This window comes from Budorcas taxicolor, chromosome 6 (genome assembly GCF_023091745.1).
Source record: "Budorcas taxicolor isolate Tak-1 chromosome 6, Takin1.1, whole genome shotgun sequence".
Taxonomy (NCBI): domain Eukaryota; kingdom Metazoa; phylum Chordata; class Mammalia; order Artiodactyla; family Bovidae; genus Budorcas; species Budorcas taxicolor.
This window is the reverse complement of record NC_068915.1, coordinates 103,318,549-103,331,966: the sequence shown is the minus strand read 5'-3', so window position 1 is coordinate 103,331,966 and position 13,418 is coordinate 103,318,549. Positions and strand designations below refer to the sequence as shown.

Below are 13,418 nucleotides of genomic sequence, written 5' to 3'. Positions count from 1 at the left end.
CCACCTCATGCGAAGAGCTGACTCATTTGAAAAGACCCTGATGTTGGGAAAGATGGAGGGCAGGAGGACAAGGGGATGACAGCAGATGAGATGGCTAGATGGTATCACCGACTCAATGGACATGAGTTTGGGTAAACTCCGAGAGTTGGTAATGGACAGGGAGGCCTGGCGTGCTGTGGTTCATGGGGTTGCAAAGAGTCGGACACGACTGAGTGACTGAACTGAACTGAATATCACTATCTTGATGATTGTAGCTTTATAATATGATTTAATAACCGGGCTGATTAGCACTGGTTCTTTCATTTTTTTCAGAAATGTTTTGGCTATTCTCACATTTTCCATCCAGGAACTCAGATTTTCTAGTTAAAAAACAACTCCATTATTTTTATGAGAAGATGACTTCAGCTTTATAGATTAAATTAGAAAGAACGGATATTTTTATTCTATTGAATCTTTTTTTAGCATAGAAGAAATTGCATTTTTGGAACTCTTCAGTTTTGACTATTATTAAAACAAGAATTTGATTCCCATTCTGTTTTTCCAAGTGCTCTATAATTACCTCACAGTGAAGGTATCGATTCTTTATATTGATTTGGAATCAGCCTTATTGTTTGTGATGGTTTTTAGGTGTGGACTCAGGGCTTCAGGGAAATAATCAGATTGATTTTCTACAAACAGATGTTAATACTACGCCTTGGACTCTTCGTGGCCACTGCCTCCCAGGATCCAGGCAGATGATCTGTTTTCAGTTTTAACATTTGCTCATCTACTGTGTTCTGAGTCACCCGGAAGTGATCCTGCTAGGCAGTAATTTATAATATTTTTTGAAGCCTAAATGTGGATTGCAAATGCCAAAAAGTGGTGCAAGAAGCAAATTACTAACTCCAGTCAAAACTAGCCAGCTGCGCACTCACTCAGCCCAGTACGATCTGCTGTCTTCTTAGTGGAGTGAGTGAGTGAAGTCGCTCAGTCGTGTCCAACTCTTTGTGACCCATGGACTGTAGCCTACCAAGCTCCTCTGTCCATGGGATTCTCCAGGCAATAGTACTGGAGTGGACTGCCATTTCCATCTCCAGGGGATCTTTCCGACCCAGGGATCAAACCCAGGTCTCCCGCATTGTAGACAGACACTTTATCGTCTGAGCCACCAGGGAAGTCAGTTAAAAGCCACAGTGGCATTCCTCACTTGGGGAATTCTATGAGGCTCAGGTTATAGCACCCACACAGAATTAAGAGCAGAGTCAGCTGAGAATGCTGCCAGGAACCCTGGAGACCAAGGGAGAAAGAGATGAGGGGGAGAGAGGAGAGAGAGAGAGAGAGAGAGAGAGAGAGATGCTAGAACAGTTCCGCTGAGCCTGCTTCAAACCCCTCTCCCAATCTCTCCAACCAGAGGAGAAATCAGAATGACGGAGTCATACCAGATATCAGATCACATTTTAGTTAGAAAATTCATAAATCATTTTTAACCAGAGGCTCCTAAAATCACCACAGAGCAAGACCCGTTCACCCAAGGCAGGAGCGTCACTGATAAACCAGGACTTACCGACTTGTGACTCTTGGCTGTTATGGTCTTCACCTTGTCTGGGTCCCAGATGACCACGTCGGCGTCCGAGCCCACGGCAATCCGCCCTTTTCTGGGGTACAGGTTAAAGATCTTGGCTGCGTTGGTGCTGGTAACAGCGACAAACTGGTTCTCATCCATCTTGCCAGTAGCCTGAAGCAGAGATCCGCTGATGAGAAGAGCTGCTCACAGTAGGATCAGAAGGGGCAGAGAGCACAGATCTAAAGCAGCCAATGGGAGTCCTTGCAAGGACTCTGGAATTTTCTTCTCCTCTGCCCACTGAAACCAGGCCACCTTGAAAGAGTGCCAGGGGCCTGGCTTCATCAGAGCAGAGGAGATGTAATTAACCACTCCAAGGTGTGTTAATATTTTCCCGATGGCCATCCTGACATCTGGTCAATTTCACTGGGCCCAAGTTTAATTGAGAATAAAAATCTACTGTTTCAAGTGATCGAGGTGTGACCCAGGGATTCCTTATGGAACAGAAAGTCTCCATACCCTGCTCTCAGCCCTAACCTCAAACACAGACATGGTTTACAGTTATCTTTACATGGACTAAAATGTGGCTCAAAACAAAATATCTTCATCCTTAAAAACTAAACAGCTGCTGTCTCATCTGCACGTGCAGAGGATGCTACAGGGCTCACATTGATTTCTTTTTCAATGAAAAAAAATTTTTTTAAGTTAAAAAGAAAATTTGGGGGCCATATCTCAAGGCATGTGGGATCTTAGTTTCCCAACCAGGGGTTGAACCCGTGCCCCATGCATTGGAAGCTTGGAGTCCCAACCACTGGACGACCAGGGAAGTTTCCTCAAGCTTTCCTAAGGGTCCACCTGCTTTCCACATGCCATCCTGGCACATTCTGCTTCTCCCTTGAAGCCAGAAAGGAAATTTAGGCACCAGAAGGGCCTAACACACTGCTCCGATGGGCCAGGAGGGCCGGGAGGAGGGGATGCCGCCGCCTTACCACCGCCTTGTCCCAGACCACGGTCATGCGCTCCTCTATCCCGTTGACACCCTCAGGGATCAGAGTGAAGTTGTCCTTGCCCACCGCCTTCTGCGCGGTGCTGTAGGGACAGTGGCTGCTGCCCGTGACTTGCAGGTCTCCACTGGCAAAGGCAAAAGCGGGTGGGGTTCAGACCTGAGTTCACGTTGAGGATCAGGCTTTGACTTAAACACCTAAGAAGGCTGTGAAACTCAAACCCTAGTGAGATTCAGGGCACATTATCGGTTTTACTTTGCCGACAAAAGTCCATATAGTCAAAGCTATGGTTTTTCCAGTAGTCATGTACAGATGTGAGAGACCATAAAGAAGGCTGAGTGCCAAAGAATTGGTGCTTTCAAACTGTGGTGCTGGAGAAGACTCATGAGAGTCCCCTGGATTGCAAGGAGATCAAACAAGTCAACCCTAAAGGAAATCAACCCTGAACATTCATTGGAAGGACTGATGATGAAGCTGAAACTCCAATACTTTGGCACCTGATGCGAAGAACTGACTCATTGGAAAAGACCCTGATGCTGGGGAAGATTGAAGGCGGGAGGAGAAGGAGGTGACAGAGGATGAGATGGTTGGATGGCATCACTGACATGAGTTTGCACAACTCAATGGACATGAGTTTGCACAAACTCTGGGAGACAGTGAAGGACAGGGAAGTCCATGGTGTCCCAAAGAGTCAGACAGGACTGAGCAACTGAACAACAACAGTAGGCTTTGCTGAGTGACACCACAAAGTCCATTGGCCTTTGGTGTCTAGTTGAAGACTGGAAAGAGACCTGGGCATCAGGAGTAGGTTCTGTGTGAGTGTGGACTCTGGGTAAGGCTCCCCACGTCAGCCTTTTCCTCCTGCCCTAAAACAGGTCTTAGGGTGCTGGTCTGTTCTTTTCCTTTTTAGAAGTTTTTTGGAGTATAGTTGATTTACAACGTTGAGTTTCTGCTGTATAGCACAGTGAGTCAGTTATACATATACATATACCCAGCTTTTTTTAGGTTCTTTTCCCACATAGGTCGTTACAGAGTATTGAGTAGAGTTCCCTGAGCTATGCAGTAGGTCCTTATCATTATCTATTTTATATATACTAGTGTCTGAATGTCAATCCCAACCTCCCAATTTATCCCTCCCCTTTTCCTTTCTGTAGCCTTCAGTTTGCTTCCTACATCATGAAAACATCTATCCTACATGTTTCTGCTTTTGGTATCACATGTTAGCTTTTCTCTGTCTTACTTCACACAGTATGATAATCTCTAGGACCACCAGTGTTACTGCGAATGGCATCGTTTCCCTCTTAGTGGGTATGTCTTCACCCCTCGGAGAGAGAGTCCACAGTGCCCCCACGACGCAGTATCCGTGCAGAAACTTGCTGAGAGCAGAAGCTACTACAGATGAACAGGCTGACTCTGCTTCCACTCTGCATCTCACTAGACCTCTGCACAACCCTTTGACTTTACAAATCCAGCAGGTCTGCTTTTAAATCCCGGACCTGCCACCTCCTGGTCAGGTAAGTTGCTCCTCTTTTCCACATGCATAAAACGGAGAAGAGAATAGAACCTTCCATCCAGGGTCACTCTGAGGAGCCAATGAGCTACTTGCCTGGCACTCAGCTCCAGACAAAAGGTGTCAAAGATGCTAACTCCCTCGCTTCTCTCTCCTTCCTCCACCAACCTCTTCTCTCTGAGTGCTCAAGGAATTTTATGTTATGTGAATGTTATCTCATGGTTTAAAAAAGAAAAGAAAAAAAAATGAGTGCAGCCAATGAATGAATGAATACATAAATAAGTAAGTGAGCCAAACACCTAGCCTCCAGGACATGCCTGTGAGTCTCATGGAGTCAGGGATGTTCGTGCTGGAAGGAAGGTCACGCCCCTGGCCTCATATCCCTGCCTGGTCACATGGGAAAACATAAAGTGCTGACACGGGTCATCCTTCTGAAGGCTGGTGTTTCTGTGCTGTGCCCAAGGGACAAAATGCTATTTATTGATTTGTTGATTGCAACAAAGTGACACAAGCTCACTGGGTTTGCTCTTTCGTCCCTCAGGCGTTGGAGAGAAAATACTTTGGGACTATGTGATGAGCCCCAAACTGGCATCTAAATCAATGGAATAAGTGGAGCGTTATTTTGTGATTTTCAATGAGGGCAGAGGCCAGCCTCTAGTTCAGAGCCCCAGGCATGTGAGCAATCTTCTGGACATACAAAAATACTTTCAGATGTGATATTCACTCATTTATTCAACAAAGGTATGTGGTCCTGTGTCTGGCACAGTCTTAGGCAATGGGGACGAACCTACAAGCAGAAAGAGACAAATGACTGTGTTCATTTGTTGACATTCCAGTGCGGGGTGGAGAAGTCAGAACACACAGTCTATCAAGAGAATGAGTATTAGGGTGTGTGGGGTAGCACTGGGGTTGCCATTTTTCAGAAGATGATTCAAACTCTCTCTTTAAGAAGAAATCTTCCAGCAAAGAGCAAATCGGAAGATGAGCAAGAAAAGAGTGCTAGGCAGGGGCAGAGTGAATGCAAAGGCCCTGTGGCACCATCCTGCCTGGGGTATATTTAGCTTGAGACCAGTGGGCTGAACCAGGGGAACCGAGGGGAGAGGAGGGCCTGGGAGGGCCAGGCAGTGTTAGTGAGGAGTGAAGGTCAGACCAGGTTCAGCCCTGTGGGATATTGTGGGAACTTGCATTTCACTTTGAGAGGAAAGAACCCTGGGGGTCTCCTGGCCAACGGATGGCTTGGTCTGATTAAAGTTTTAAAATTTCTCAGCATCTGGTGAGAACAGATTGTGATGCGATTAGGGTGTAGAAGGGGCCACATGGAAATAAAAGAGGCTAGTTGGGAGGTGAGAAATGATGGTCCTTGAGCCAGGATGGCTGCAGCCAAAGAGGAGGAAGTGGCCAGATTCCAGGACCTTTGATCCATGTCCTGCCTCCTCCTGAGATGGGCAAGATTTCGGGGGAAGCAGCTCCCTGGAGGAAGATCAGGGGTTTGTTTTGGACTTGGAACTGCCCACCAAACTTCAGGCTGCAGACTCTGAGTGATTGGATATGTAAATCATGGGCCGCTGCGTGCCTTTTACGGAAAAGGAATTTGAATGCTGGGTACACAGCCTCACCCTCTTAAGGTTTCTGCTGATTAGAAGCTCCTTCCTATCCTCACCCATCAGGCAAACTCTTATGAATCCTTTAGCTCCAGGCCTGATGTCACTTCCTCTAGAAAGCTTTCCAAGCTTGCATCTCCACTTCCAGAATGGCTTGCACCCCTCACCACTTAGCCTTCTCCTGTGACCTCAAGTATTCTTGCCTCACACTGGAGGACAGCAGAGAAAGGACTGAAGCAGCTGTGCACCTACTGGGTGCAGGAAGCAGACCAGAATGCACTGGCTGCTGTGAACCCTGAATTCCAGGCCTTTTGCCTACACTACCTCACACCCAGCTCTGCAGCAGGTACTGTGTTCTCCCTACTCTGAGCCAACTGAGGCAGAGACATTACAGGTTAGCTGACACGGCCCGGGTGACACAGCCCATCAGGGTTGGGATCCTGGACTCACATTCCTAATTCTGTGTGTTTCCTAATGCACTGCAGTGCCAGGCACACAGAAGGTGCTTAAATATTGCTGAATGAATGGCAGGTGACCTATATAAACTTGAACAGTTACTGATTAAAAGGCCTGAAAGTGTTAAGATGCTCAGTTGTGTCCGACTCTTGGTGACCCCATGGACTGCAGCCTGCCAGGTTCCTCTGTCCATGGGATTCTCCAGGCAAGAGTACTGGAGTGGGTTGCCCTTCCCTTCTTCAGGGAACCTTCCTGACCCAGGGATTGAGTTGGGTCTCCCACACTGCACGCAGATTCTTTACTATCTGAGACACCACGGAAGCCCAAAAGGCCCAAAAGCGTGCTGTAAACTACGTGGAGTTTTGTTCTGAGGTCTCCCGGAGCCCCCCACCCGAGGTCCTCTCCTAAGTGTGTCTTAGGCAGTTGCACTCTCCCGCCCACCTGCTCAGCTCTGAGAACCCGCCCATCTGCCCAGCCCCGAGACCCCGCCACCTGCCCAGCCCCAACACCCCAGCCACCCCAGGTTTCTCACCAGGCCAGTAGGGAGGTCAAGTAGTCAGGCGTGGTGGGGTCCGGGCTCAGGGGAGGGGAGGTCACAAAGGCCGCCGCCTTGGCCCAGTTCTTGCTCCAGTAATGGGTGCCATCCGTCCCCAGACTGGCAGCGATGGGCTCACCAAAAACGAGGGGGCCTTGGAAGGCAAACAGACACGCATGGTTGACAGTGGATGGTCTCTTGTGGGAGATGCTGATGCAGGAAAATAGAATCTCAAAGGCTGGACAATGAGACTGGGGATAAATCACACCGGTCCTCTCCATCAGGCTTCACCACACACACCCCAGAGGCCCCGCCCCCGGCCACCGGGCACTCAGCACCCGCCGTCCCGCTCAGTGACCCTGTGAACCATCAATGCTTTCAGCACTTGGATCTGATCATTATCTGTTTACGATGGTCAGTCGAGGCACAGACACCTGATGTGCTGTCTTCGCATGGGTTCTGCCAAGAGCAGATATTCAAGTGAAAAATCGAGTTTAAGCATTTTATCTGGAGGTGATTCCAGGAAACAACTCAGCGGGCATGGAGGACGGGACATAGGCCGAGAGAGATGCCGAGGACAGGTGAGTGAGCACCCAGTCATGGCCATGGGCGCCCACAGCTCGGTGCCCTGAGGGCTCCAGGAGCCTCAGCTTCATCTCACCATGCAGAGCGAGGGGACCAGGGTATGCAGCCACCAAGCCACTGCTGGGGGTTTCTTGCTGAGCACTCACTTTCCAGGGAGGGACCAGAGGAGTTTCTGCCAGAACAAAAACCCACGGGCAAAGTCTCAGGCTTAGCGAGAATTCCTGCAGCTGAGGAAGTGCCAAGGGGACTTGGGCCCACGGCTCTGTGGTATCTGCCCGGGGCCACGCTGCTGGCGAGTGGGAGGGAGGCTTTGGTCTCCAGCAGCCTGGCTCTGGGATGGTGCCACCCAACGGCAGTGGTGGGACTGTCCTGTGCCGAGCTGTCCGGGAGAGGAGCCACCAGCCACACGTGGCCCTGGAGCACGAGAAATAGGGCTTATGCCACTGTTATTTAGCCGCTTAGCGGTGTCTAACACTTTTGAGACCTCCTTGGGATTTTCCTGGCAACATGACTGGAAGCAGGGTGCCATTCCCTTCTCCAGGGGATCTTCCTGACCCCGGGATCGAACCCGTGTCTCTGAGTCTCTAGTGTTTGCAGGCAAACTCTTTACCACTGAGCCACCTGGGAAGCTACTAAAGAGCCAACTTAAAAACTGTATTTAAATTTGCTTCATTTAAACTGAAATAGCCACACATGGCTGGTGGTCACCTTATTTCTCGGCAGCTCCAGGGCCTGCAGGCATAGCTACACCAGCATGCTTACTGCTGCTTTTAAGCTCCTATTACCGCTCTGAGCCGCAGTTTCCTCATCTTTAACCCAGAGGTGGTCCTCAGCAAGCTGCGCTGGCCTAGAGCGCTATCAACACCTCCACCAGTTAGCTTGCCCTTAAAATACTAAAACCAGGTATTTGGGGTTTAAAACTGCTCTGTTCCCAGACTTCCCTGGTGGCCCAGTGGTTAAGAATCAGCCTTCCAATGCAAGGGATGCAGGTTCAATCCCTGGTTGGGGAACTAATATCCCACCTGCAGAAGGACAGCTGAGCTGCAACTAGTGAGCTCACGCACAACAGAAGATCTTGTAAGATGCAGCTGGGACCTCACACAGCCACACAAATTAAAAAAAAAAAAAAAAAAAAGCTTCTGTTCCATATGAAAACCACCAGCCACATTGCGGCTTTCAGGCATTTGGAATTGGGGCTGGTCTGAAATGAGACATGCTGAAAGGGTGAGATACACACTAGACTTTGAAGATAGTACAGAAAAAATAACACCAAATATCCTGTTGGTACTTTTATCTTAACTACAAGTGGAGTGAATATTTTGGACACATTAGGTGAAATATCTGGTTGACCAACCAGTTCGTTACGATTTTTCTGTCAAATTTTATGGAAGAATACTCAAGCTAACTTTTTTGGTCAACCCAGTAACATATATCATTAAAGAGTTTTAAGACCAGAGCCACCTGCACTTTCCATGAAGGGTTCCTGTAAGAAGGGGGAGCCCTCCGGGTACAGAGGGTGGTGGGTGCTGCCAGGGCTGTGTTGCTCCTGCTGATTTTCACCTGGCCACCCCGTCTGACCCAGAGTTTCCGGTCAACCTCATACGACCCCCAAAGCGTGGATGGGGTGGACCTTCTCTGGGTGGCAAACATCCTTGGTGAATGTCCACAAGGATCAAAGAGTCTAGCCACTGTCTCCGTGTGACATGAGCTACTGTCATTCTGTCTGTCTCCTCTGTCCATCTGTCATTCTCTCTCTCCCCATCTCTCTCGGCCTGATTTTGGGAAGGAAGGCTTCTCTGGGCAACCTTGCTCACTCTTGACCTGCTAGTTGTTGGGGGCTGTGGGCCTCAATCACAAGGCCTGGGCAATGCATTTGGATGCCTCCTCTGAGTCTCCTGGGGAAGGGCCGTTGAGCGGGTCAGTGGGTAAGTAGTGTGTCCACAAGTCTTAGAGCTGGAGGCGGACTTCCTGCCTCACTCCCCTGATGTGCAGCACGGGGCTGTCCCCCAGACCTTCTGGCCTGTGGAACAACATCTTCCTCCTTCCCAACCTGCAGCTGAGCCTCTGTGTGGGCCCCACAGTGGAGTCTGGGTACACGTACCCCCCTGAGAGGCCCTGGATGGGTGACCCAGGATGAAGGGCCCAGAGAGAAGCAGAAAGAAGGTGGAGAGGACCCAGGAGCTGATGCAGCCCCAGTTCCATCACTGCCTTGATGTGAAACCCTGGGGAGAACTTGGAACTCCTCATACATGGTCTCATGTGACCCACAGGAGGGATAATCACCTTAGCTACAAATGGAGAAAATGAGGACCAGAACACCACTTACCTGGGGCCTGTGGCACACCAGGAATCAAACCTAAAACCAACCACCCATCTGGCATCTGCTCACTGTCCAGCTCCCTTTTCAACCTGGCCTACGGAGCTCAGGCTGGGCACAGCTGGCAGAAGGTCTCTGTCCTGGGCAAGAGCTCCACCAGTGAACCTGAACCTGCTGGACACGCCCCTTCCTCACACCCAGCGGAGATCCCAGGTGCTGGGCTGCCTACCTTTCTTCCTGGCCAGGGTGATGATGTCCGCCGCGCTCTTACTCATCACCTTGGTGATATACACAGGGCAGTTGATCCGGCCCGCGATGGTGATGGCCCGGAACACGGCCTCGGCCTCCAGCTGCAGACATAGCGAGCACACAGGTCATGAGGGGAGCACCACCCACCCTGAGCACCCAGGGCTCTTCCTGATCAGCCTTCCTCGATCTTCCTTAATGAAGTGTGGTCAGAGAGAAATCTATCGCATCAAGGGAGGAAGACACTGTAGATTTTTAAAAAGGAAGAAAAAGTCAGAGTGTGTTCAGCTAGAGGGTTGGAAGGCAGGACTGTGTTATTTGCATGCTTGGCAGTGCTCTGAACGCTCTGTCTGAAGATCACTTGAGCGGAACAGGCCATCAAAAGGTCCCCACGCTGCTCACATGCTCGGTGGTGGCTGTTCAGTCACTCAGTCGTGTTTGATTCTCTGTGACCCCATGCAGCATACCAGGCTCCCCGGTCCTTCACCATCTCCTGGAGCTTGCTCAAACTCATGTCCATTGAGTCATGATGCCATCCAATCATCTCTTCCTCTGTCGCCCTCTTCTCCTCCTGTCTTCAACCTTTCCCAATATCAGGGTCTTTTCCAATGGGTTGGGTCTTCGCATCAGGTGGCCAAAATATTGGAGCTTCAGCATCAGTCCTTCCAATAAATATTCAGGGTTGATTTCCTTTAGGATTGACTGGTTTGATCTCCTTGCTGGCCAAGAGTCTTCTCCAGCACCACAGTTCAAAAGCATCGATTCTTCAATGTTCGGCCTTCTCTCTGGTCCAACTCACATGCCTGGAGGTGGTTATTTATAAAATTCCTGACATCAGGGAACACAGGTGTTCCCATACATTCCTTCCTTCATTCAACAACTATGTAAAACCACGTGCTATGAGGTTTGGTCTCTGTACTCCCTAGTCTAGTACTTCTTGAATTAAAAAAAACAATGATGTTTTTATTGTCTTATTTTTAATTTCCAGTCTGTCGGAGGCCCACACATGGCTGTGCTGCTCTTGGCTGGCAGGAAGCCCAAGCCACAGCCAGGTGCCAGGAAAGCAGCCACACCTAGAAGAGTCCCCATGGTGCTCACATGCCTAGAGTTGGTGGCAACGTAACATGCTACAAAGGTTTATAAACACTGTCTCCGGTGTGTTCCTGGTCTCACCAGAGACTGGGAACCCAGCTCATGGGCATGGAGCTCACGTTTGAAGCACTGGGCCAGTTCAGGAATCCTTGGGGTTAAGGAGTCTGTGTATTCATGTGTCGTATCCCATGTTCCAAACAGGCCAGCCCAAAGCGGAGATCAGGGAAGACTGCTAATGATCTGATGAGACATCAGAAAATGCTGGGTGCCCATCCTGTCTGATGTTCAATCAGCTTGCCTTCCTACTGTCCCTGCTAAACACACACACACACACACACACAGAGGTGCACCCTATCACTCACTCCTGGGGCAATCTGTCAAGTCCTCCTGTGCAGAGGAGGCCTATGCAGAGGCAGTGGTTTGGAACTCACTGTGCCTGGGACATGGGGCTCCACTTTCCTGTCGTCAAATACCCTGAGTCCTTGGTCGGGATTCTGAAGTGTCCTTGGGGTCTTGGTGGGAAGTGTCTGGGCCCTGGGAGAGGCAGAGCCTTTCCCAACTCTTCTGATGGATCTGCAGCCCCCAGAGCTCCCGAGCCCCAGGGCAGACCCTGGAGAAGACCAAACGTGCTGAGATGCTCATACGGGAATGGGATGGGGCTGGGGGTTCTAGCCAGCTGTTCCAGCTGGAACAGCATCGGGGTAAGCTCTCAGCTATGTCAGAGTCACACCCAGCGGAGGCTCCTTTACCTCTTCAGGTCTGCTCAGAGCATGGCCCTCAGGACCCGTGATGCCCATCTCTAAGATCCGCTTCTGTTCCTACAAGATAAGAACGAATGAGTCAGTGATGGCAGAATGCCAGAGCCAGGAAAGGCCAGTCCTCCAACCCATTAGACGGATGGGACAGCTGAGCCCAGGAGGACCGGACCGTGTGGAGTCTAATGGCTGGGGACATCCACAACTTCTTTGGCCCCTTCACTCCCAGTGCCCACCTTCCCCCTTTGCAATGTCCCCATCCACAGGGGCTCTATTCAACCCCATGGGACCAGTGAGAGGAAGCAAGGTTGTAAGAAATGAGCCTCAAAGACCACCCTCCACTCTTCCAACTTCTAAGTCTCTGCTGCACAACAAGAGAAGGAAGCAGGTGGTGTGTGGGCGTGACATGGAGGCGGAAACCACAGAATCCTCAACTGGGCATCCAGTTCCAGAACTGAGCATGTGTGTGACTTTGGGCACATGGGTCACACTCTCGTGAGTCTCAGTCTTCTCTTCTTTCCTTTGTTAAAAATTGAAGTATAGGTGATCTACAAGGTTGTGTTAGCTTTAGGTGTACAGTAAAGGGATTTATTGCAAGAATTAATGCTGAAGCTGAAACTCTAATACTTTGGGCACCTGATGGGAAGAAATGACTCCTTAGAAAAGACCCTGATGCTGGGAAAGATTGAAGGCAGGAGGAGAAGGGGATGACAGAGGATGAGATGGTTGGATGGCATCACCGACTTGATGGACCTAAGTTTGAGCAAGCTCCAGGAGCTGGCGATGGACAGGGAGGCCTGGCATGCTGCGGTCCATGCGGTCGCAAACAGACACAACTGTGTGACTGAACTGAACTGAATCAGTTCAGTCGCTTAGTCGTGTCCGACTCTTTGCGACCCCATGAACCACAGCATGCCAGGCCTCCCTGTCCATCACCAACTCCCGGAGTCCACCCAAACCCATGTCCATTGAGTTGGGTGGACTCAATGGATGCCATCCAACCATCTCATCTTCTGCCGTCCCCTCCTCCTCCTGGCCCCCAATCTTTCCCAGCATCAGAGTCTTTTCAAATGAGTCAGCTCTTTGCATCAGGTGGCCAAAATATTGGAGTTCCAGCTTCAACATCAGTCCTTCCAATGAACATCCAGGACTGATCTCCTTTAGGATGGACTGGTTGGATCTCCTTGCAGTCCAAGGGACTCTCAAGAGTCTTCTCCAACACCACAGTTCAAAAGCATCAATTCTTCTGCATTCAGCTTTCTTTATAGTCCAATTCTCACATCTATACGTGACCACTGGAAAAACCATAGCCAAAAGTGATTTAGTTATACACAAAAGGAAAAAACTGAATGAACTTTTGGGCCAACCCAATATATTGCTTTTCAGATTCTTTCTCCTTATAGGTTACTATAAAATACTGAGTAGAGTTCCCTGTACTATACAGTAGGTCCTTGTAGGTTATCTGTTCTCTATATAATAGAATGTATATGTTAACCACAAACTCCTAATTTATCCCTCCCCCTCAACCTTCGCCTTTGGTAACCATACATTTCTTTTCTAATGTCTCTGCGTCTTTTCTGTTTTGTAAATAAGTTTATTTGCATCATTTTTTAATTTTAGATTCCACCTATAAGCCATTATCATATGATATTTGTCTTTGGCTTACTTCATTATTTCATTTAGTATAATCTCTAGGTCCACCCATGCTCGCTGCAAATAGCATTATTTCACTCATCTTTTCTTCTTCACACTGGAAATAACAGTGGCTGCACCTGGA

At 49.4% G+C, this 13,418-nt stretch overlaps 1 protein-coding gene across 1 annotated transcript in view; it reads right to left on the bottom strand.

The window, feature by feature from the left end:
* Positions 1-13,418, bottom strand: part of CRMP1 (collapsin response mediator protein 1) — a 64,298-nt gene that overhangs the window by 7,249 nt on the left and 43,631 nt on the right. Inside the window, exons 7-11 of the mRNA XM_052641974.1 lie at positions 11,636-11,704; positions 9,778-9,898; positions 6,644-6,800; positions 2,530-2,671; positions 1,544-1,714 (exon numbers count right to left, since the gene is read on the bottom strand). Of these exons, the coding sequence (XP_052497934.1) occupies positions 1,544-1,714; positions 2,530-2,671; positions 6,644-6,800; positions 9,778-9,898; positions 11,636-11,704 (660 nt within the window). The remainder of the gene's footprint in view (positions 1-1,543; positions 1,715-2,529; positions 2,672-6,643; positions 6,801-9,777; positions 9,899-11,635; positions 11,705-13,418) is intronic.